Source organism: Eleginops maclovinus, chromosome 20 (assembly GCF_036324505.1).
Source record: "Eleginops maclovinus isolate JMC-PN-2008 ecotype Puerto Natales chromosome 20, JC_Emac_rtc_rv5, whole genome shotgun sequence".
Lineage (NCBI taxonomy): Eukaryota > Metazoa > Chordata > Actinopteri > Perciformes > Eleginopidae > Eleginops > Eleginops maclovinus.
This window is the reverse complement of record NC_086368.1, coordinates 13,029,194-13,053,841: the sequence shown is the minus strand read 5'-3', so window position 1 is coordinate 13,053,841 and position 24,648 is coordinate 13,029,194. Positions and strand designations below refer to the sequence as shown.

At 40.5% G+C, this 24,648-nt stretch overlaps 1 protein-coding gene across 2 annotated transcripts in view; it reads left to right on the top strand.

The window, feature by feature from the left end:
- The first annotated feature begins 1,041 nt into the window (after positions 1–1,041).
- LOC134882503 (mitogen-activated protein kinase kinase kinase 12-like) overlaps positions 1,042–24,648 on the top strand; it is a 26,953-nt gene continuing 3,346 nt past the window's right edge. The window contains exons 1-12 of one of the 2 annotated variants that reach the window (XM_063910254.1): positions 1,042–1,189; positions 12,144–12,673; positions 14,659–14,842; positions 14,989–15,180; positions 15,639–15,797; positions 17,999–18,157; positions 18,394–18,502; positions 20,280–20,389; positions 20,559–20,675; positions 21,216–21,353; positions 21,778–22,489; positions 23,146–23,213. In XM_063910254.1, the coding sequence (XP_063766324.1) occupies positions 12,181–12,673; positions 14,659–14,842; positions 14,989–15,180; positions 15,639–15,797; positions 17,999–18,157; positions 18,394–18,502; positions 20,280–20,389; positions 20,559–20,675; positions 21,216–21,353; positions 21,778–22,489; positions 23,146–23,213 (2,441 nt within the window). In that variant the 5' untranslated portion in view covers positions 1,042–1,189; positions 12,144–12,180. Of the gene's footprint in view, positions 1,190–9,597; positions 10,043–12,143; positions 12,674–14,658; positions 14,843–14,988; positions 15,181–15,638; positions 15,798–17,998; positions 18,158–18,393; positions 18,503–20,279; positions 20,390–20,558; positions 20,676–21,215; positions 21,354–21,777; positions 22,490–23,145; positions 23,214–24,648 lie in introns of those variants that run through there. The other variant, XM_063910253.1, reaches the window with a different exon arrangement.

Sequence of the window (24,648 nt, the reverse complement as noted above, 5' to 3'; positions counted from 1 at the left end):
GTTGTTTTCACCACTTTTCACTGTTGTTGACGGTGTTTGCTTTTAACATATTATTATCACATAATTACCTGTGAATTTGACTGTGCTAAAGAATAATATGTTACCTATTAAAGAGATGTTATTGCAAACTGGACTCTTAATTGCGGTAATTCTGAAGGATGACAGCAGAGAGCGCTGAAGGCAGAGAAACACCCCTCTCCCATGCAGTCACAGAGCTAAACATCCATGATCAGAGTTTTGGCTGTTGCACATTTTTACATTTCTTCAACAAGACCTTAGGAGCTTAGTCATTCGTCATATTTTAAACCCTTAACATTTTCATGGTGAAAAGTGTTATTTTGTATCTTTAAAAAAACAAGAAATTAAGATTGGTATGTTTTAGAATCGATGTGATAATGATGTTGACAAATAGTTGTATAAATAAATTTAAATTAAAATCATTTAAAAAACACTTTTGATGTTTTCCTCTAAGAGTTGAGAAACTGCTTTACTGTATGATTTAGAGTATTTGTTCTGATATTGTTCTATGTGTAAGCTTTCCCTTGTAAACCGTGTTATGTGATTTGTTTAATCATAATAATTTGATTACTTCAAAGAGAAATACATAGTCTGTTTACAAATCACCACCTTACCTTGTTTAAGTCCTGAAACTGCCCAATACCTTCAGATTCACCGTGGCAATAATGGTGTTTGGTTAGCAGCAAATTTGTTTGTATTTGCACTATAATGGAAGAAAATAAACCGTGATAATAAAGCAATACATCTTTTTTTAATATATAAATATAATAATCTTGAGGGTGAGGTATATTTCGTAGCGAGCATGTTTTGAAAGTTAAGCTTTAAACCCTTTGTTAATATTCTGCTTAACTCATTGCTTATAACGAGTCGAAATGTAATTATAGTGGCTCAAGTGAATGCATTTAAGTTAATAAAAATACAGGCAATTGGAGCTGAATTTAGGAATTGGGTGGGAATCATTAAGGAGGGTCAGACTCAGCTCTCGCCCCCCAACTCTCGCTCTCGCGGTATTACTTTCAAGGTTTATTGACAAGGTAATTAGCCAGATGGGACCCTTGTAGTAGTCAGGCTTAAGAGAGGCATTCAGGGTTTCTCGTTTGGAAAACCGACAGACAGTGGAGAAAAACAGCCCGGGTTGTCGTTGCATTGAACAACATCGAGCCTGCTAACGGTAGGTTTTTGCTGTTACAATTATGATTGCGGAATCTGTTTCAGGGCATGATTCATCCCTGCGATGCTTTGAATCCTGTTCAGATTGAATGAATCAGTGTGATATTATGTAGACCTGCCAGAAATAACGCACATACATAAACTATGAGTTTTCGAGGTGTCATTTATATCTTTCGGGAGAATGGGGAATCTTTCAATGCCATGCGATTTTAAACAGTTATCTAATCGTAGTAGCCTGCGTTTGTTTGTGTGTAGGTAGAGTACCAACAGGCAGGTGGCGCTGAAGGTCAATCATTCTGCTGAACCGCTCTGCCTTGGTCACATATCACCACCTCGCCAGGCCCGTTGACGACCCTTTATTTTAGCTTAATTAAATCGATAACAACTTGTTTGAGGGAGGCTTTCCATTTTCCGTATAAGGGTGAAGGTGTAGCTTTTCTCTTGACAAAGACAGTCCATCTGCTTCTTTTTATGACCTGACATCTCTCCTTCGATTTCCTTAGCTGGGAAGGTTTGTCGTTGTTTAAAGATTTATCTGAAGGCCACAATGTACTTAACAAGTTGTCCAACCTCTTAATGTTGTGGGTTATTAAAAAAGCTAAAATGTGCCAGTGGAGAAACGAAAGGTAGTTTCATCTACAGTTTTCATTGCTAAACAAGACAAAAGGTTAACATAGTCAATGATAAAATGATCAGAATCAGATTACTTTTATTTGTCCCACAGAGGGGACATTTACATTGTGACAGCCAAAGCAAAGATAGAGACCAAACAAAAAAAGAGAATTAAAATAAAACACTGTTAGATAAAAGGGCATGCACAAAAAACATGAAATTAAAATAACTTAGCATTAATTCAAATCTACAAGTTACATTCAAAATAGATTCTACTACTCGAAAATTGCACATGGGTGTTATTGCACAACAATGGTGCCATAGTGTTGTTTGGTATATTATTCCACGTTGGTGTTATTACACAACAGTGGTGTCATAGTCTGAAGTTGTGTGAGTGTGGGCGTCTACCAGGGGCCATGCTGGTTGTAAAGTGTTCCGCTGCTTATCTATTGAGATCATATATATTTTTGCAGTTTGTTCTAAAGCAGTTCATTTAGACCAAATACAATCGGAGTGATTGTACACTTTTTATTCCACTTTAACCTTTTAACTTGTCACTATTCCTATTCATAGTCGAAAGTTAAAAGAGTAAACATCCAATGCTTTTTGCATTTGCCATTGGGCTTTATAGCCCTGATCAGCACCATGGACAGTGCACTGCACTGAAACAACAGGCTTGATTCTCTCTGTAATGCTGCACTATGGAAATGTCTTTATTGTTGTCTATACTTGTTTTTGAGAGCATGTCATTTATGTCTTATTCTAAATGTGCCATCACATCCATCACAGTTTTGCAACAAATGATAATTGGCCTCTTTTCTGCAGCTGAATTAATGACCCTTATTATAAGTAATATTTGATCCAGTCAAGTGGGTAATTAGCATAACTCTGTATAATTAGTGACTGGTATTCCCCCAGAATACACATTTTAAAAAACAATGCCACTACCTTCTATTATTCAGAATAAATTACGCAAATGAGGAAAAGCTCAGATCATCTTTACCAAGTGATGTGTGTTGAGGACATTGGTGGACATCAACAGCTGCCTAAGAGAACAGACATGTGCAGGAAAGGAAAAGTGAGAAACAAACATATAAAGCAGAGATAAATGTGAGGGGTCACACAAAGAAAAGACATGGTGTCAAAACCATCAAATATTATATTGATTACAAGGCAAGGCAAGGCAAGTTTATTTATATAGCACCTTTCAGCACAAGGCAATTCAAAGTGCTTTACAGACATGAAAGACATTAAGAGCGTTAAAAAATAGTGCAGCATAAACACATTATGCAAACTAAATGTACTTTCAAATCATAACAACTTCACGCTTTTGCAAAGCTATGTCCAATTTATCTGCAAATAAATGTATATATATGTTACTAATATATTAATTTAAACAAAGAATTTCTGTTTTTGTATTGTTCCTTTTGAAATATGTGTCTTATGTCTTCAGTCGTGTTACAATCAAAGCAAGCAAAACATTACTTTCTGGTTTATCTGCTCTTGAGAATCAGGAGATATCCAGTTTCTTTAGGTTTTGCCTAAGGGGGTACTATAGCCACCACTTTTCCCCAAAATGGAATGAGTCATGGTCATAGACAAACTGAAATAAACAAGCCTGAAGATAATGTTCATCAGCCAGCCTCTTTCATCATGGACCAGCCTGCACTGAACCAGAGAGCCAGCCTGCCACCCATTGGCTTGACCTAAACGATGAGATACAGCTGTGGGTGGTGACTGAGAAAACGTCACACTGCTTGTGATTCTTCCCGCTGCTTCCAGTTTTACACGCAGTGATTATGGGAAATGAACATGCCCCGGCTTTCCTTAAAAGGAAGAGCAAAGCAGTGTCAATCAAAAAGTCAATTATTTGCTATAGGCCAAGTGTACGTCACATTCCCCTGAGTTATAACACTGCAGTGGCTGCTTCAAATGGCTGACTGTATGTTGTTCTGGCTGTGGATGTTAAATAGTGAACTGAAAAACAGTATGACTATTATGGTATGGAAAAATGTGTTTTTTAACATTTCCAGTTTTACCATGCTTACAAATAATAATTTTACATTTCTCCTCCTACCTCCTCACTCCATAATCTTTGATCCTCTGGATGATGTATACATTATAAAAACAACAAATAATACATAGCTAGAGGGGCGCTGGGGACGTTAGTAATTATATTAGCAAGACCCAGAATCAAACATTTAAACATATATAGATTTTACATTGTTCTCCAGGTACACATATAGTAGTAATGAATTCACATTTCAAACTCATGTCCAGAGGTATTCTAGATTGTTAGATTATCAAAGTAAATCAGAAAAGGCATCCAGATTTTCTACAACAAACTTGTGTTACCCCTTGAGGTGAATTTGATCTTCTCTGACTTGAAATGAAACATCACATCCGTGATACATCTAACATGGGATGGTGAACCACTTGAGTCAGGTGCAACAGTTATGGGAATTTATTTTGTGAGGAAACCTATACAAAACCACAAAAGCAAATTCTATATTAAAATAATATTAAAAGCCTCTGATTACTTTTGCTTAAGCAGTACATTAATTTCTCATCGCTAAATATTGATTGTTTTATTTAAACACATTACTCAATCATTTGACATAACCAAGTCTCCCCTAAAGTGAAAACAATATATAAAGAACTTGGGGTGTTATAAATATATAAGCTTTCATAAGACGTTGACATTAATAATTAATGACAGTAAAATTAACAACACATTTCCAGCCTCAGTTACTAAAGACTCACTTCTATTGTCAGATGAAGTCCTACATGTATGCATCACATTAATTAAGATGATTCATAAACATAATTTGGGGGTTTACATATTTTGGTAGTCCTATTCTCAATGCCAAGTTTTCTGTTGTAATGAATCGCTTTGTTGACCCTGAGGCATCACAATATTTTTAATTGTTTGGATTTGTGCCCATTTGTGCATGTGGGAAAATATCTATGTAGTGCTTCTTCTTTCTTGTCCCACACCCTGAGAGAAAAAAGTTCATAAATATGTACTGCTTTCCCAAAACAGATCTAATGACATACAAACTGATCTCCCTGCAGTCAAAAGCAAGGACCCTCTAAACAACAGCCTAAAAAAATGTACGCATAATTATTAACTCTTCCCCTGTAACAGCTGGTGATCCTCTACACTCAAGGGCATTTGGGAAGTGTAGTTAATCCAATGATAATTTTGAGCACGGTTTACACATATTATCACTTTAATTGGTACGTGTGCTGTGCAATTATACCATCACCAATTACATGGCTATAGTTTACTAGCCTGTCTTAGCATTTAGTTTCCCTCTAATAGATGCCCTTTATCAAGGCATGCAAGTAAAGTCATCAAGACAAACACTAATGGTTCTCCCATTGACTTAATTAATTATATGTTGTGAAAGTAGAGTGGTGCAGGATGATCCTGTGCCGTTTGTACAGTAGTATATATATAGTGGAAAGAAATGGGTAGGGGACTCTATGTGATGTAGCCAATAAAAGTGTGTGTGTGTGTGTGTGTGTGTGTGTGTGTGTGTGTGTGTGTGTGTGTGTGTGTGTGTGTGTGTGTGTGTGTGTGTGTGTGTGTGTGTGTGTGTGTGTGTGTGTGTGTGTGTGTGTGTGTGTGTGTGTTTTTCACATATGGGTCGATCCATTAGAATGCAGAGTGCGTCCTTCGGTGTGAGTCACCCCCTCCCAAGCTCCCCTCCCCTTCCCCACCCATCCACCCACCTCACACCACCAGCAGCATCTAACTGCAGTCACCGCCTAATATGACGCTCCTGACTTCACACCGGCCAACTGAGGATCCTGTTTCTACGGCAACACGCTCCAGACTCCTCCTCCAGGCTTGTCCCCACCTCCCCTCCCTCCCTCCCTCCCTCCATCCCTCCCTCCGCTCCTCCACCACTGTTCCCGGCACAAACCATGTGACTTTCAGGAAGGCTTCTCCTGCCTCCCCTTTATTATTATTAACCCTCTCCTAACCAGAGCGCTGCCAGAGGCTCTCCACAGCAGGCTGCCTGGCTGGCTGCTCGCCTCTTGGAGGTTTCAAAGGAAAATCAGACACATTGCTAATCTCCCTGGAAGATCAAAGCAGTGCTTGATCTAAATGTTGGATTTGCATATTTTAGAGCATGACGGAATGAGTCAATATGGTTCTGCAGTTGTCTGGGACACATCTTGTAACTGTGAGCAAGAGAGTTAAGCGTGGCAATAGTCAAGATGTAACGGTGAATCACATTAATTGTTTGTTATATGGTTTTGCTGATAGTGATGAACCCATATCGAAGGTTCCCCTCAGTTACTCAGAGTTTCATATTGACTGTTAAGATTTTGGTTTTCTGGTCACGAATTAACAAGCTTGGTCAAGCCTGGCCACTGTCATCAATGTCAATATTTTAGCCACACCAGGCAGCTGTTTTCAGTGGAAAACCTCTAAAAACTCACTTTACTCTATCTGCTCGGCACCAAACTGAAGGACAAACACAGTTAGTGACCAAATTAAGCTCAACATGGGAGCATTGAGCAAATAAAGAACCTTTTGCAGAGTGGAGACTAAAACAGAGCTAAAATGAGAGTGAATATTTGACCAGCTTACCAGTCTAAATAAATGTTTATTATGTTAAATATTTGCGATATGTGGATGCTGATGTTCCACATATACATTTGAACATAAATAACATATTAGTGTGGTTTGTCATTGTGAATATTAAGTTTGCATATGCAGCATATGACGAAAAACATTGTATACCTTTGTTATGTAGTTTTAAGTCAGTTTTCTATCATGATGTCTTATTTCCGCTCAAAAACAAAAAGTGGTGCTGTAATGCAGGCAAGGTCGAATAATGAAAAGCATCAAACACCCTCTATAGACTTATGAAACGGGAAGAGGAAGCTCTGTGCCCGACAGTGATCTCACCTGGACATTGCCTCATTGCCTCAACTCTTTCCTCAGCGTCCCGTTGGGAGTTACTGTATGTTGGTTGTGTATGTGTGTGCATGGGCCTGGTGGATGAACTTTATGAATGAAAACTCTTCTTCCTGAGCAGCAGACAGGAGATGAGATCATCATATTGAAATGGAGAATCCCCCTCCCACCAACCCCCTATACCCGCCCTCCAATACTGGTTGGCGCCAATCTTAATGAATCCCATCAGTGGGTGCAACACAAAGTAGATTGATGACAATACCGTCCAATATGAGCTTCCCCAGACAGACAGGAAGGAATCAATCCATAGTGTATGTTCACACAGAATTACATTTGCAAACCAAAAACTATAGACAGTATTCTGTCTTCTTTCTTCAGAAATCTGAAAAATGTTTGGTATTCTGCTTTTGGTTTTCAGTCAGCATGATGTTGGAACAGATTGCCAATTATCTTTGATTATTTTGTTCATGTTCCCTTTAGGAACAGAGTTGAGTGGATTTGATGATTGGCCACCTATTCAGTCGCATGTAAGTAAGAGTGACAATGAGTAACAAGAAGGGCTCTCGATTAGGATCCATAAATAGGCTCTCCAAAGAGCCAGTAGCTGCCTTCCCCCTCATTCCCTACATCCAACCACACACGCACACACACCTCTACCTTCCCCCTTACCCAGACTGAGACAATCTGTGACCATTTGGCACCAGACCTCTCACAACATACTGTATGCCCACAGTCAAAGGCATGAACACACACATGGCGGCATTCCTGTTGACAACCTTCACTGCAGGCTTTTGGTAAATCCCTCTTACAGATTATGAGGCATGTTGCCAAACAATGCAGCATTTTACATCAGCAATTCGATTGAATACCACCAAATGTTGTACAGTCATTCCTTCAGTAGCTCCATTTAGAGCTTTTTAAATGTGCGCATTTTCTCCTCAAATGGGAGATGGTCTTGCATGTATGCAGCGAGTATGCAACCTGACAGGAAAATGCACTTCCACTGCAATCTTTAAAATTCAATGGTAGTCCCAATGAATATATTTTTTTCAAAAGCTGTCACTTTGTAGATTTGAGGTTTCTATCTGATAAGGAGTTATACCCTGCGGCGTTTATTCTGAGCTGGTTTCTGACTGATTAACCACAGCAGAAGTAGAAGCTGTGCTGGTGGACATCAGAGCCAGCACAGACCCCTCAGGACTGAACATCCCTGACGAGGAGCCATCCGGAAAACTACAAGCAGCGATAAATAAATCATGAAGAAAGTTTTAAGAAAAAGATAGAAATAGAACAGAGTATGTGCTGCTCCATCAGACTGCCTTAAGACTGAATTCTAGATACGGGTGGACATAAAATAGAAAAAATGATTAGAGCTGAGGATTCTTTTTTTTGCCCACCATTTCTATTTGATATGATATTAAAACTAGCATTAAACATTCATAAACAACCTTTTTGGCAAGGGATCTTTGAATATTCATTTAGGAACTTGAAGATAATCTTTGATTGTTAAATTAAATTAGACACACTAAATCCGCTGTCAAAAATATTTTAATATCTCCTAAGAGAGAAACAAAATACGTACACAGTATTTTGATAATCTTATTTTCATAGAGTAGTGCTTTATGTGGATGCAGAAGACACAGAGTGACTTGATGGAAAATGAATAAAGGAATTTACATTTTCAAAACTGTAATTATAGTGGAGGTTTTCATCAGAATTGCGCAAATGTCTGCATAGAGGCGTTGACTACTTGTGCAGGATTGTGAGTCTCACATGGTTGGTCTTTGCACTAGTTAGTGTTTCCCCCCACTGTCTGCTGGCAGAGCGATGAGGTCATTGTTGGGGTTTAAGCTCAACACGAGTTTAATCTGGGAGATGAGGGATGGATTTAGATTTAGCACTAAAAAAGGGTCATGTAGCTACAACCATCTTGACTGGGACAGTAAATACACAGCTCAGAAATGGGATCCCCAGCTGTTACACAAACTAACATCTTCCTCTGTGTCAGCCAAATAGTTTGACTCTTGGAAGATTTTCCGGTGTTTACTGTGATTTCACGATCTCCCAGTTGGCCTGCAGCGTAACACTGGCATCCATTCATACAGGATTTTCCTGATTTATTTTGTGATCTCTGTGATTTGTACATGAGTGAGTCCCATTTTCGTATTTCTTATATCACTGGTATAAGGCAATTATTTATTAATTTTGTTGGGGACATAAATGTTTAAAATCTTATTGGGATTTCTATTATTTTGGGACTTAGATTTATGTGAGTTTTGATGTTTATGTTTATGTTCATGTGTGTGCACAGTTTAATGCATGCCTCTGTAATAGAAACTTTATTCATTCATGTACGATTGCAGAAATGCAGGCTTGGGAATAACACCTTGGATAATATGAACCCTTGAATATGAAGACCTGGAGGTATTTTCAAACACAAAATGAGATTTGTGATGACAGTTGTTTCAAATGAGTGTGATTTTTTTTAAATTTCATTCAGGTTAATTAAATTCGCTGAGGGAAACAAATCACGCCTGGGGAAAGTCCCATTTAGGCCCTGTGCTGTCCCAATCTCCCTATCTGAGATAAATGGGTCAGTAGAGATTGGATAAGATAATAATAAAAAACGTCCTTCCTCCATGTCCCCTCTGTGGCAGACGGGATATAGTGCTCACAGATTATGCACCAATTACACTCTATACAGACGGCGTTAATAGGGTTTGAAGGGATTTACATGGGGCTGTCCAGTCAAATGCTGCATGCTTTGTGGATGACATCATTTTGATCACCTCACACACCGGCTGACCCCCTACCTCCTTGCCTAAGAGCCTCACTCGCTCATAAACGCCTTTACCTGCGGTTGTCCCGCGTCTCTCCGGACTGAGCCCGTCACAGCACATTTGATCCCTGATAGGAGGACACCAACACTGCATCCCTCCCATCCTCCTCTCCTCCACAGTCGTGTTTACTAAAGGTGAGATAGGCCGTATAAATTCCTCGAGTGTGCGCAGATCACATCCTCAGAGGAGAACGGAAAAGGAGGAGGAGGGAAAACAGCAGGAAAACAAGCGAACCTAAGGGAGCGGAGCTGTGTTTACCGCTCACTGAGCGTAGACGCATAAGACGCTGGCTTCCAGTCATCCAGGGCGGAGAAACCTCGTTGGATGCACCGAGAAGCAGGACGAGTGAGCGTAGATGCTGACAAGACCCGAGAAAGGGAGAAATATTTGGTGATTAGACTCAATCTTTTAAATTGGAATAAGCGTTTGCATTCGACAGCGATGGATTTCAGCTGTCGGCACTAAGGTAGGACACGTTTTTGGTTTTACATTGGCAGCGTTCAGTCGGCGTGAAACAGGTACAAGGAGAATGGAGGTCATTTGCAGTTTGTTATAATCTCGAAATAACACATACTGTCCTTTTTTATTATTCTAGTATAAACTGGAATTGTGTGTTTGCGAGAGTGTTGTCAGTAATGCTCCACTGGTGCACCGCAGCAGGGGGTGCGTGGAGAAGCGATGATGCGCACAACACACATCCACAATGCACTGGCCTGTAACAGAGCGTAGCTCCTGCAAGCTCCGCAGCTGATACCTCCAAATAAATCAAGTAAGAGCCGGAGCAGGACTATTAGCTGGTTGGATCAGTCGGATGTGAATGATTATTCCAGATTTCAGACACCAGATGTGTCTCAGTGGTTTGGTTTTTTCCCTCCGTAGAAAATATATAATGACTTTGAGCTTTATGGTTGATACGTACTCTAGGCTGTGTCCGTCTTGTTTTGGACTACACATGATTTATCTTTCCATATACTATGAATAATTGATGGTTATGAAGGTCGTAGATTCAAGGCCGATAGCTACAAAATGAGATTTCAGGATAATTGTGAGACTAAATGTCCCATTATGGGTGGTCAATAAAAGAGTCTTAATGGCATGTTAATACATTTAAAGCTTGGTAATTTAACTCATATCACATTCAAATTGGCATAACACATGACAGCAAATGTAAAATACTCCTAACAACGACTAGATGAAAACATGGAAACTGATCCAGCTTCATCTTTTAACATGTTCATAAATATATATACATTTAATATGCCCTACAAAAGAAAGATGCTGGCACTGTTAAGGGTTTTCAATTGTTTCATTATTTTACACAGCAGGTAAAGCTTGTCACCTCTAATTCGTGCTTGTCAGTGAAAGCAGAGGAGGAGTGGATCAATCAAAAAGGCCCTAACAAGAAATAATGCGTTTTCATTCTCCACTGAGCGTGTATATGCTTTTGTCCTTGGAGAAATTACAAGCTTTGAAGAGGCTTGCAGAGTTCTCTCGCTATTATACAGCCGTCATTTGATCTCATCCATTTTAATACACCATGATGTTGCTCCAGTAGGATGTATATAACCAGCTGTGGCACTATTATATCTTTCGCCATTATGTTTGTAAATCATGAACATGAAAAACCTAAAGCAATACAAACTGTAATACTGTATTATGTTAAGGAAATTACTTAATAGAGATACTGCAATGCTGCAGCACCTATAAGGTTGCCAAGTTAAAGAAAGGGTTTGAAATTATTTGCCATGCACTTCATCAAGTGTAGTGCTGAACTAAGGCTTTTTCTGATTTATGATCCAGACAGGCTGCTTTTTCGTTTTTTATCCACATGTCCTGAATCATGTTTCCCACTCTAGTATTGATTTGATACCCTCAGATTTCAGACATCATGGCTCATAAGTTAATATCATTGCTTTGATTACCAGGCACATTCACTGACAACCACGGTACTCTCGTCTTGATCCATTTTACATTAAAAAAAAGCAGCACATCACCACTTTGGAGGTGTTACATTCTTGTTTGACTGACTAGTGGATTAAATATGTGTGATATTTGCTTCATGATATTACTCATCTGTGATGATGATGAATAATATGTTTTTCACTATTGTCTTTCTGACTCTTGCATGTACTTTATAGAAAACTACAAATAACTTTCTGGGTGATACAATACAATAATAAAAACTGTAGGAACAATAAATATGAATTTATTTGATATTGATCACAGCTTCAGGGAGGTGTGGATTCTTGTCATCCCGCTTTTTCAGTTCAATGGAGCTCAGTCCTAGGCTTTTGGTGGTACATAACAACGTTGAACACCTCTTCCACTCACAATGTATTATCGTTGAAGATTGGAATCAGAATCAGAATACCTTTTATTCGTCCCACAGTGGGGAAATTTGCACTTCTTCTTAGAGGAGGCCAAATAAATACCTTCCAGAGGTGACACACTCAATACTTAGCTGAATCTGCTATTATAGCTGCCAGGGAGTAAAATAAGAATCTTTTATTTGATTCATAACAATTTTCCCCCTTTTCTCCCTTCTTCTTTCTCTCTCCCTCTATTAGGCTCCCAGTTCTAAAGTTCTTGTGACCTAAGGCCCTTATGGCGCTTGTTCACGAATCTCGTGCTCCCTCTCCTTCCCTGTCCGGCTTCAACACACCCCTCTCTGATCCTCCATCCTATCGTCGCCTCGATGCCGAAACACCCTGTACCCCAGAAATGGACCTTACCCCGACCCAGTGTGTCCTTCGCAATGTCCTATCTATAGACACCGGAGGAGCCGTAGAGCCCGAAGGTGGAGGGGGAGAGGGACAGAGCGCGGGGCACAACCAGACACCGGGCGAGGAACAACAGGAGCACTTTGCCAACAGCATCCTGAAGCTCCACGAGCATGACAGGAGTCCAGGAAGGACGGAGGGAGAGGGGCAGGAGATGGATAGCAGTGCAGTCAGGAACCATACCTGTGACGCCAGGCTACAGTGCCAGTCTACTGGAGGGGGAGGAGGGTTTCTGGAAGGGTTGTTTGGGTGTCTGCGGCCTGTCTGGACTATGATCGGCAAAGCATACTCCACAGAGCACAAACACGGCCTGGATGGTAAGTCAATAGAAACACACAAACACATCTCTACACACTGATAATAATGGTTGTTATAGTTTTCTAATAAAAGCAAGCACCAGCTCCCATTAAATTCCTGTGTGGAGCTTTGATATGCTAATTAAATGATCTTATCCCCGGTTTAATTACATTAACCAGTTGGTAGAGAAATGACTCCCACAAAGGCCATGTTGTAAACAAACACTTTCCTTGACGTGTAAGAGCTCCAGTAAGAGAGAGACTCTATCAGAGCAGCAAAGGGCTTATTTTCCCCTGATATTTCCCCCCATCCCCATCCCCTGCTTATGCCCACCCCGCCTTCTCCCCACTACCACCCCCCAATCAAAGTAGCTCCCTGTGACGCGGTGTTGTTTATGTCTGCATCCACTACAATAGCGCAGAGCTCCCCAGGGACTCCTCTGCCAAATCTGCTCCATGAATTATGCATGGCCACGCTCTGACCCTGTGCCTCTCATCTCTATTAACGCCATCCTGACACACACACACACGCACTGATGTGAGACTGCACGCACCATAAACACGTCCACAAAAATAAGATTAAATATCTGACATAAAGTCAGATAAGGTCCCAAAAACAAACTTGATTATAAGAATAGAATAAATACAGCAGGCCTGAAGGTGGTAGATTTATGTCTCCTTCTGATATTTTATCACCAGTTTGACTTCCACATCTCCCCTACACTCCCCTCCTCCTTCCATCTCTCATTGTCTCCTTTCCTCTCCTTTTTATCCTGAGCTGTTATCACTCCCAGCCCATCTGCACCTCGCTGCTCGCCTCCTCCGTGCAGCATCACAGGGAGTCACACACACTGAGCAAAACGGTTATTATAAAAGTGACATAAATAGGGGTACTGCAACTGAATGCCTGCCTACCGTATCACAATGCCCTATTCTTAAGCTTTGATTGGAAGGCACAATGAAGCACAATTGAAACCAGGAAAAACATCCGTCCTTTATTGATTCTGAAGGACTGTGGGGTTTTTGGGGATGTTCTACATTTCCTAAGATCGGGCGTCTTCTGGTGTGTAAGATATGGTCTTATGTCTTTACTGTGAGACATATGAGAGGCTCATTAGAGGACTCAATCTATCAACGGATAGCATTAATCATTCATACCATCCTTATTAATATGATAAATATGTCTAAATCTTCTTACATCGAGTCAGGAACAGCAGCAGAGCAGGCTGTATATTTTCTCTGTATTAACCGTCTGTCTTCGACCACATGGACCCAAGTCCACCCGTGGGGAATCCCCCTCCCTCTTTTCTCTACACAAACACACACAAACAGAGCTACCTCCACCATCACTACCATCCCTACCCCTCCACCTTCCTATTCAGCGTACATCCACATTAGGCTCTCAAATCCTCCCCCCCCTACTGAGCATTGGACCCCTGTTTTGCGTCAGCCCCACAATGGCACTAAGCAGGATTTAGGAGGCTGAGGGAGAATTACCCACAGGAGATTAGAGCTCCCTCTCTGTCTGCCTGCACACCCTGAGTCTTAGGTTAAGGTGAGGTTCAACAACCGAAAAAGATATCAACTCGGCTTACGACTGGTTTTACTGTTACAAGTCTAGTTTATCCACTCTCTCTGTGGTGTGTTTCCTGCTCCTAGCTTTAGTTTTACAAAAAGACTTTGGGATATAACGTCTTGATTTCATTGTTCTAGTTTGTGGTACAGATATTATATGTTCGCAACAACTAAACATAACATGAGCTTATTTTGTTTTAATTTGATATTCGTGACATTCATGTTGACAAATAAAAAGTATAGTGGTTTATTTTAGTATAAGGAATATCTGTTTTCTCTATGAGATTATGATGACAAGATTGATGCAGAATATGATTTTGTAGTGGAAAATAATCACCACAAGTTAATATTACAGTCCATATCCATACTAGACATGTAACTACACCAACAAACTCACCAACTTTTGCCTCCATCTTTTTCCCCTATCTTAGAGGCATGGGAGATACCTTTTGAGGAAATATCTGACCTGCAGTGGGTTGGCAGCGGAGCCCAGGGTGCTGTCTTTCTGGGAAAACTGCACGGACAGGAAGTGGCTGTAAAGAAAGTGCGGAACATCAAAGAGACCGACATCAAGAACCTGCGCAAGCTCAAGCATCCCAACATTATCACTTTCAAGTTAGTAGAAATAATCAGTTCATAAATATGTTTTTAAAATGCCCCAAATAACTTTAAAGTTTGAAGTTTCAAATGAATTACTAGCAATGTTTTGAGTCTTATATGTTCCGTCTTAACAAACTTTACTTGCTGCTCTATACTCGCAGAGGTATTTGTACCCAGGCTCCATGTTACTGCATCATCATGGAGTACTGTGCCCAGGGACAGCTGTACGAGGTGCTGAGGGCAGGCAGGAAGATCCATCCCTCACTGCTCATGGACTGGGCCATGGGCATCGCTGGGGGCATGAACTATCTTCACCTCCACAAGATCATCCACAGAGACCTCAAGTCACCAAAGTGAGTTTTAGGGACCTGGTGAAAATGAATCGTGTGGTTACAGCTCTGTGATTCAACTCTATATAATAAACCAAACAAGTCTCTACTGACAATTCAAGCATAGCTCTAACTTAAATGGTTTAGCCTGTTTAAATAGTTTTTAGAGGCCTGAAAAGATTAATTTATTTTACAAGTAAAAGCTAAGAATACAGGAAACCACTTACTTCTGTGTAGCAGAAATGTTTTTTTCTCCTTTTTCTATCAATTTAATAATCTCCCCCAAAACCAGACCCTCAACATTGGGAACTATCTGTTATTATTAATGGGCACATTTCTAACTTTTGAAGGACTGAACTGCCACATCATACTGTATATTAACACAAATGTTGGCCCAATGATTGTTTTGAACTAGTTTACATTAAGTTAACATTTTTGATTTAAATTAATGAACTGACTTCACTTCCAATGTTTCACTCCAGCATGCTGATCACTTATGATGACTCTGTGAAGATCTCTGATTTCGGCACGTCAAAGGAGCTCAGTGACAAGAGCACCAAGATGTCCTTTGCCGGTACGGTGGCCTGGATGGCTCCTGAGGTCATACGCAACGAACCCGTCTCAGAGAAAGTGGATATTTGGTAGGTGTCATAACCCTTTTACACTGTCCTTCTGCACTGGTGAACCTCTACAATTTGCCCTTGTCTTATCTGTCATAGAATCAACATAAAATCTCATTAGGTACAGCCTACTACAGTATAGAGAGCAGGATCGTATTTCCAGAAAATCTATTGAGTATTATGTACAATATCTCATTACATGAAATTCTATAGGGCCTTGGCCACATCTGATGGGTTGCCCTGTGTAAAACCCTGATCTCCCCCAGTACATTCTCCCCCTCTCCCACCCTCTACATCCCTCCATCACTCTTCCTCTCCGTCCTGAAAGGAACGCTAGCTAATTTAATAATTGATTTGCCAGATGCTGCAGTGCTCAGGAGAGGCTGCAATAACCTTCCAAGCCTGCGGATGGTTTGGCCCAGGGCCAGCAGTGCATTAGCAGGGAAGTGAAAATAGGATTAAAAAGCTTTTCGTGTGGAAAGAAAGCCAAGCATGAGTGTATACTGTACGGTTTTGTTTAAACTTATGTAAATTATGTAGAAGTACATACCAGGAAAAGAGTGAGTCAGAGAACGATGTGGTAAAGACCTCTGTTTTCAGTTTCGTTTTAACATTATTTGACATCTGGTGCAACTCATACTCCTGTCTATTTATATAATATAAGGACTAAGATAGCCACAGGTAGAATTTAACATAATCACATTTAATGGCCATAAAAACTAACTTAACACAATTAAACCTTTGATTCAATTCAATTCCAGCCAACTATATTTGCCCCTGCAAGGCTAAGTGAATTCAGCAGCCTGACAACAAACATGAACACACAATTAATAGTAAGAGAAATGACCTTAAATCAAAAGGCTCAAAGAAGATACAATGCTATAAGCTGAAGCCTCTATATGATAGTGGTATAATTAGTTACAAATCACAAAAAGAAAAAAACATCATAAGATAATGGTAGTTGCTGTTACACAGGGACATAGGCTTCAGTCAAATGCTGCATTGTATTTGGTAAAATAATAAACAGCAACAAATGTGTTTCACTTGGTTATGTAGACAGTAGGTCTGTGAATGAATAAATTAAACTAAATTATTTCCATAGCAATTTAAATATGTTAAAACCCACAACAAAACAAAATGTGGTGATTTTTTATTTCTCAATTATTTTAAAAACATATTTTTATTGTTATTTTCATGTAAAAAAAAACCAATGAAAATGATAGCAGTATAGTAAGGCAGGCTTACCACCCCAACCCCCTTATAATGTAGACAATGCTTAAGGCACAGTATCTAGAAAAGGAGAAATTAAGATGAAGCCAGGTCCCTGAAGTCAGGAGTCATGTTCATGTTGTTTAGGTGTAATGAAAATATTTCCAAAAGGGTCTCCAGTTCCTTTCATCTCAGAGCCACTGTGAGAAAAGGGTTTCAGACGAAAAGCAGACGTGGAGTGCGTCTATATTTGAATCACTTTTTTATGCAATGGCTTATTATTCCATTTTTGTGTTGCTACTTTGAGACACTGAATTGGCTACTTTACTGAATGACATTGCGCTGTGTAGAAGTAAATCATCTAACTAACTGATCATATTTAACTGGATGGTGAAACAATTTCATGCAATGCCTTGAAATTAAGTGTCTTTTCTTGTGCATTGACATCGTGAATCATAAACAAGGAGATGTAGAGACTAAAAATACACATGTAAACACAACCTCACACACTTCCTCAATGCAGTGTGTGATGCTATTGGCACCTTGGATACTGTCCCCATGGCAACTCAGAGAGTCACCAGCAACAGACTTTCCTTAGTTACGGTCCCCATGGGCCAGCTACCTTCTCCCTCTCTGACTGAACTGAGGTAGAAATGAGGCTCATCAATCAACACTGAACTGTAGGAAAATCATGCATTATATTTAAATACATCAATTATTATATGTGTCCAAGCTTAGATGTATTAACATAACAATTTCTGGGAACTATAGCATTAAACTGTTTTTTATTTTGGGTATTACCAGTGAACTGTTAAGCCTTCATTGATTTCATGTAGAACATAGTTATCATTGCCGAACCTACCAAACAGATCATACACTTCTTACACTGATGAAGTACGGATCCAATTTAACAGTTCTTTTAATTGGAATCCCAAGATTTTTAAAGTTAAAATTCTGGGATTTTGGTTTACCTCCCATCAATGTGAAAGTAAATATTCCACATCTCTCTGCAGGTCATTCGGTGTGGTGCTGTGGGAGATGCTGACAGGCGAGGTGCCCTATAAGGACGTGGACTCCTCGGCTATCATCTGGGGAGTGGGCAACAACAGTCTCCATCTGCCTGTACCTGATAGCTGTCCAGACAGCTTCAAACTGCTCCTCAGGCAATGCTGGTGAGCGGGGGAGGAAGAGGGGGAAGAATGCAAAAGAGAGATGATTATAATTATAGTAAAGTCATCAGAACTCAGATGTATGATGAAGTTTAGAGCTGAGAGAGTGAAGTCATCTGGGAAGTCGAAAGAGAAGATAAACATCAAAGTATATTTTACAAAGAAGAAACTTATAATAGGAATAAAAAAGGACATTTTTATGGCATTTCTGACCTAACATTTGTCCAAATTGTCCACAGGAACTGCAAGCCAAGAAACAGACCCTCCTTCCGACAGATTCTCCTGCATCTAGACATTGCTTCCGCAGATATCCTTTCAACACCCCAAGAAACCTACTTCCAATCTCAGGTAAGCTTCTTTTATGTCTGCCAGCAGTCCCACTATTAAAATGTGATATTTTTAGATTTTAATTTTTTTATCAGTAGCTGTTTAGAAAATGAAGATTAAATAGACCAAAATAAGAAATGGAAGAAAACGGCTCTTTACTGTTTCTCTTTTCAGAGGATGTACAATTTAGTGAAAATATAATTGTGAAGCATCATTTCTCAGTTCACAGTCTCATCAGATGGGGTACACATAAGCTCCGATTCTGTCATAATAGCAAACCCCTGTCAACAGCAGCCAGTATCTCTAATAGTGATTTTGCTTTCAAACAACTACCATTTGTTTCCAATCCGCTGCAGTAACTAGAAGCACTGCAGCTGCAACGGGGGCCCGGGCCCCTTGGGGGCACACTAATAACACCTGTCCTTTCAATCACAACATAATATTGTGGGTATCTTGGTCTTTGTTCTTTGTCACATGTGAAGCCTTTTTCAACCTCCCATCATATGAAAGCGTGATGGTGAAGGTCTCCGTGATGTTCAAGGAGGGTGTGTCTCAGACCGGGTGGGGGATGGGGAGTCAATGAGAAATACACTGGACCACTGCAAACCCAAATGAATGAAGGACAAGAGAAAAGTATAATTGTGTGGAAGATGTGTCTTTACTCAGCCATGCAGAACCTCAGATCCATTTATAACCCAAGCATGAGACAAACAGAAACACACAAAATGAATATGATTTAATTTCCTGCTAGCAGCTACCCATTGCCTCCTCCTCCTCTTTATATCTTACGATGCAAAATACAAACCTCTTTCACTCTCTCCACTATCTTTGATCCTTTATTTCTCCCTGTGCCCCTTCCCCCTCTGCTTCAACCCTGCCCAGATTCTCTCCTCTCTGTCCCATAATGGATTTTTCTTGTGACGTTAGAAAGAAGTATTTGCTGCTGGAGTGTATTGATTGCTTTAATGGTAGGGCACAGAGAGCCAAGAGAGAGGAGAAAGAGGGGACTGGAGACATGGAAGAGTGCGCACACATGTCCATTAGCTTAATAAGAAGAGCATCACTCATGCACGGACAGAAACACACACAGACACACACACGTGGCACACGCATGTACGTGCACACGCTCATATATCAGACTTCTTTTGTCCTTTGATATGACAGGTATCAGATAACAGCTGTCACGCGCCACAGTGTAAAAGAAAATGCTCACGCTGCATCTTTTTTGTACTCATGTCAAGTCAGTTCACGTTCGGTTTTGTTCCATGTATTGATTATCATCTGACAGCTTAATGTTTTTTTTTATCAACGATACACAAACCCTAAATCGCTCTGCAAATTAAGAGCCTTTTTTACGAGATGAGAGTGCGATAAAATGTATTCTTATTATTTATATATTTTTTTTAAATATCAACTCGACTGGTTTTTTTTATATTTCAACTCAACTTGTCTTATTTTATTATCACTATGGCAATTAAACCAGATGCTCAGAAAGTGTAGCAGCTGGGAAAAACGAGCTGCAGACATACAAAAAATCTAGATTTATGATGAAGCAGGTAACTGCTTAGTGTCCTGCTGTAGCAGGCAGCTAGATAGATGGTAAATACAGTAGTGGCAGAAGAAGTATTTACCATAGCATTTGTGACGGTAACGGTAATATTAGAAAAACAGAGAAGTTTGTAGTTTATCTGAATTTCTCTGAACCGTTTATGTGTTTTTATTCATGTAGAAGTGAAATATTCAGTTCCTGTAATGCATTGATACCTGCTGTAAAGGATGTGTGTATGTGTTTCACCAGGTGGAGTGGAGGGACGAGGTGAGGCATCACTTTGAGCAGATAAAGTCTGAGGGGACATGTATTCACAGGCTGGATGAGGAGCTGATCAAACGACGCAGGGAAGAACTCAGGTTAGCAAAAGAATAACCGGATGAACTTCTAAAAAGGAATAAAGATGTTGGAATATATAAACTACAAACAAAGACCTATGGATAAGGCTGCTGTTGTATTTACTCCACACCTTTTTTTTAAATTTGTAAATAAATTCAAGTCTTTCTCCCCATTTTCCTCTCTACACAGACATGCGCTAGACATCCGGGAGCACTACGAAAGGAAATTGGAGAGAGCCAACAATCTTTACATGGAGCTCAACGCCATCATGCTGCAGCTGGAGATCAAAGAGAAAGAACTGCACAAGTATGAATACTGCCATCAATTTATAGGGCCTAAAAAGCGTATTCAGCCCCTTGGAGGTTTTTATGTTTTATTGTTTAAGGGCATTGAATCAAAGAGAATTTAATGGGCTTTTGACCCTTTAATGTCAAAGTAAAGTCCATTTTTTACAAAGTACTTTAAAATACTCAAAACATAGTTATAACAAAAAGCAGTGTTCATAGGTCTCTATTGGTTTTCCTTATCTTGACAAAAGATTAACATAAACTAATGGCAGTATACTGTACTCATTACTCTAGTTAGTGCAACATGTATGGCACTGTCACAATAGGAAAATTAGGATTGTAATTATCCAAATTATTTGTACTAATAGCTTTATCCACTTGGTTAAGCAGTGTTTTGTAATGAAAGAGCTTGGAAAGGTCATATGTAATGTGCAGTGAAGGGCCATTACGTCCAGTCACACAGGGCCCCTGCATGTAACAAAGTGCTCTCTTATTATTATGCCATGCTGAGTATCCATTGCCATCCATTTAACAAGCATTGGCTTTGTGTTTAAATCAGGAGGGAGCAGTCACTAGACAAGAAGTATCCGGGCTGCTTCAAGCACCAGAGCTCCAGACAGTCAGCCTCCTCCAACTCTATGGAGAAACTCATGAAGAAACGCAACGTACCACAGAAGCTGCCCTCACACAGCAAGAGGTAAGATACCGAGGAGTTGTATGCTTTTCCAGCCTTCATAGTATGTAGATGTTTTGATCAAGTGTCCAGAAAATATTTGAACCACACTGTTCAACAGTTCAATAGTGCATTAATTCCACAGCTTACAAAAGTCCCCAAACAACACAAACCTGTTTTAGTAATGTTTTCTGAAAACTACAGTGTCCTATTGTTTTATAAAAAGTATTTTATCTGTACCTCCTTAGTAGGATTTTAGGGAGTTGGGGCCACAGACGGGTTAAATGAGTTGGAAAGTATTGATTAAGGAAATGTTTTAACAATAGCAAAATTCAGAATACGACCAGCTGTAGTGAACAAGGCAGGATATTGTTAGCATCTATTTTGCAATGAGTTTACTTTTATCTTTTTTTAAAAATGTATTATGCCGTCCCTGTCCTTTTTTCAGGCCTGACTTATTAAAGTCAGAGGTCATCCTGCCCAAACTAGACTCTTCCATGACCCAGGTTACAATCCCAAACAAGGGCTCTACCTCCCCGGGTCGCTCACGGCGAGGAAAGCCGCGCTACAGGAAGGCTGGTAAAGGCAGCAGTGGGGACTTGGCTCAGCTGAAAGCCACTCTATCCTCTTCATTAGCCATGGTCAACTGCACCTCATCTGTGCCCAGCAGCAAGCAGCATTTAGACCCCAGTGCAGCTCTCAGGGGCCTGCAGCATGATCTGCTGCTCAAGAAGATGTACTCCTCCAGCCCGGACCTCATTTCAACCACATTGGAGGCGGAGGACCGGAGGAAGGGCCAGGTCAGGACGGGGCTGGACAGAGTGGGCAGCCAGAGCGCCTCAGCCGGGCTGGGGGAGAGCAGAAGGACTGGCGAGACTGAGGAGGGGCCGGATGTGGGTCTAGGGACTGAAGATTTAGCAGGAACACCTCCACGCAGTGACACGCCCAGTGAAGATGCAGCTTCCATCCCTTTCTCCAGTAGCCCTGAATCACCATGTGGCAGAGGAGCAGCGGCGGGAAGAGCGTCTGTGCTAGGGAACCCCCGTGTTTCGCACGAGGGTGAGGAGAAGGAGGAAGGGACAGTCATCACACGCTCACCAAGAAGTCAACGCCTCACTCCTGCAGCACTGCTTTACAGGGCAGCCGTCACACGCAGTCAGGTGAGACAGCATTGTCTAAGGATGCAGTTACACAAAGTGATGTCTTAGTGTAAGCCAGTTACAAAAAGTAGTTTTGACTTTTTATAAGTGGGCAAATATTAATCAGCAGTAAGAAGCTTTAGTGAAATGGGAACATTTTTTATTTGATGTATTGCCAGTTATGCAAAAAACTTTTTACTTCCCTTTTCTACCTATTTTGACTCTATTTGGAAAGAAAAAAAATACCATCACTCAATTTATTACAAACCTTTCACCTTGTTTAAAGATGCCTTCTCACAAATAAAGATAACACACAATAACCACTGAGTGTGACGGACAAACTACATTAAAGTTGTTCATTATTGCAACCTGTGCATTTGTCAGATGCTAATTCCACTTCCTGTTCAAGCATCAGCTAAGGGTGTTTGTATGTTTCACAAGTTAGATATACGTGATGAACATGTTAAAGTAGCAAAAGACATTGATGATTCATTCATCCCAAACCATCAGTCCCTTTGGCTTTACTGAAAGTGGCACTGCACAGTTTGTACCCAGGGTGTCATCAGGGTCATATCCTACCAGATGACTCAGGAATCTTAGCAGGAATGAGGCTCATAAATGTCAATTGAAACATGAAAACACCAGAGTTTCATACATGCGGTTAATTTTCTCCACAGAGACGTGGAGTGTCATCAGAGGAAGAGGAAGGAGAAGTGGACAGTGAAGTGGAGTTGCCAAGGAGACGGTAAGAGCTGTTAATCACACTGAATTTAATTATGGAAGTGCCTCCATACAAAACCCTTTACATGTTCATCTTCCTGAAACAAATCCCAAACTACATTTGACCCAGAATAATTGATGACATCTGTGTCTGTATGTGAATTAGCAATTAGCAACAATTACGCAAGTGTAATCAGTATATTCAGCAATAGGGTAATGTATAATGTAGCTCAAGAGACAGAAACAATATACAGTGGGGCAAAAAAGTATTTAGTCAGCCACCAATTGTGCAAGTTCTCCCATTTAAAAAGATGAGAGAGGCCTGTAATTTTTATCATAGGTACACTTCAACTATGAGAGACAGAATGAGAAAAAAAAATCCAGGAAATCACATTGTAGGATTTTTATTGAATTAATTGGTAAATTCCTCTGTAAAATAAGTATTTGGTCACCTACAAACAAGCAAGATTTCTGGCTCTCACAGACCTGTAACTTCTTCTTTAAGAGGCTCCTCTGTCCTCCACTCGTTACCTGTATTAATGGCAGCTTTTTGAACTCGTTATCAGTATAAAAGACACCTGTCCAAAACCTCAAACAGTCATACTCCAAACTCCACTATGGCCAAGACCAAAGAGCTGTCAAAGGAGACCAGAGACTAAATTGTAGACCTGCACCAGGCTGGGAAAACTGAATCTGCAATAGGTAAGCAGCTTGGTGTGAAGAAATCAACTGTGGGAGCAATTATTAGAAAATGGAAGACATACAAGACCACTGCTTATCTCCCTCGATCTGGGGCTCCACGAAAGATCTCATCCCGTGGGGTCAAAATGATCACCAGAACGGTGAGCAAAAATCCCAGAACCACACGGGGGGACCTAGTGAATGACCTGCAGAGAGCTGGGACCAAAGTAACAGAGGCTACCATCAGTAACACACTACGCCGCCAGGGACTTAAATCCTGCAGTTCCAGACGTGTCCCCCTGCTTAAGCCAGTACATGTCCAGGCCCGTCTGAAGTTTGCTAGAGGGCATTTGGATGATCCAGAAGAGGATTGGGAGAATGTCATATGGTCAGATGAAACCAAAATAGAACTTTTTGGTAAAAACTCAACTCATCGTGTTTGGAGGAGAAAGAATGCAGAGTTGCATCCAAAGAACACCATACCTACTGTGAAGCATGGGGGTGGAAACATCATGCTTTGGGGCTGTTTTTCTGCAAAGGGACCAGGACGACTGATCCGTGTAAAGGAAAGAATGAATGGGGCCATGTATCGTGAGATTTTGAGTGAAAACCTCCTTCCATCAGCAAGGGCACTGAAGATGAAGCGTGGCTGGGTCTTTCAGCATGACAATGATCCCAAACACACCGCCAGGGCAATGAAGGAGTGGCTTCGTAAGAAGCATTTCAAGGTCCTGGAGTGGCATAGCCAGTCTCCAGATCTCAACCCCATAGAAAATCTT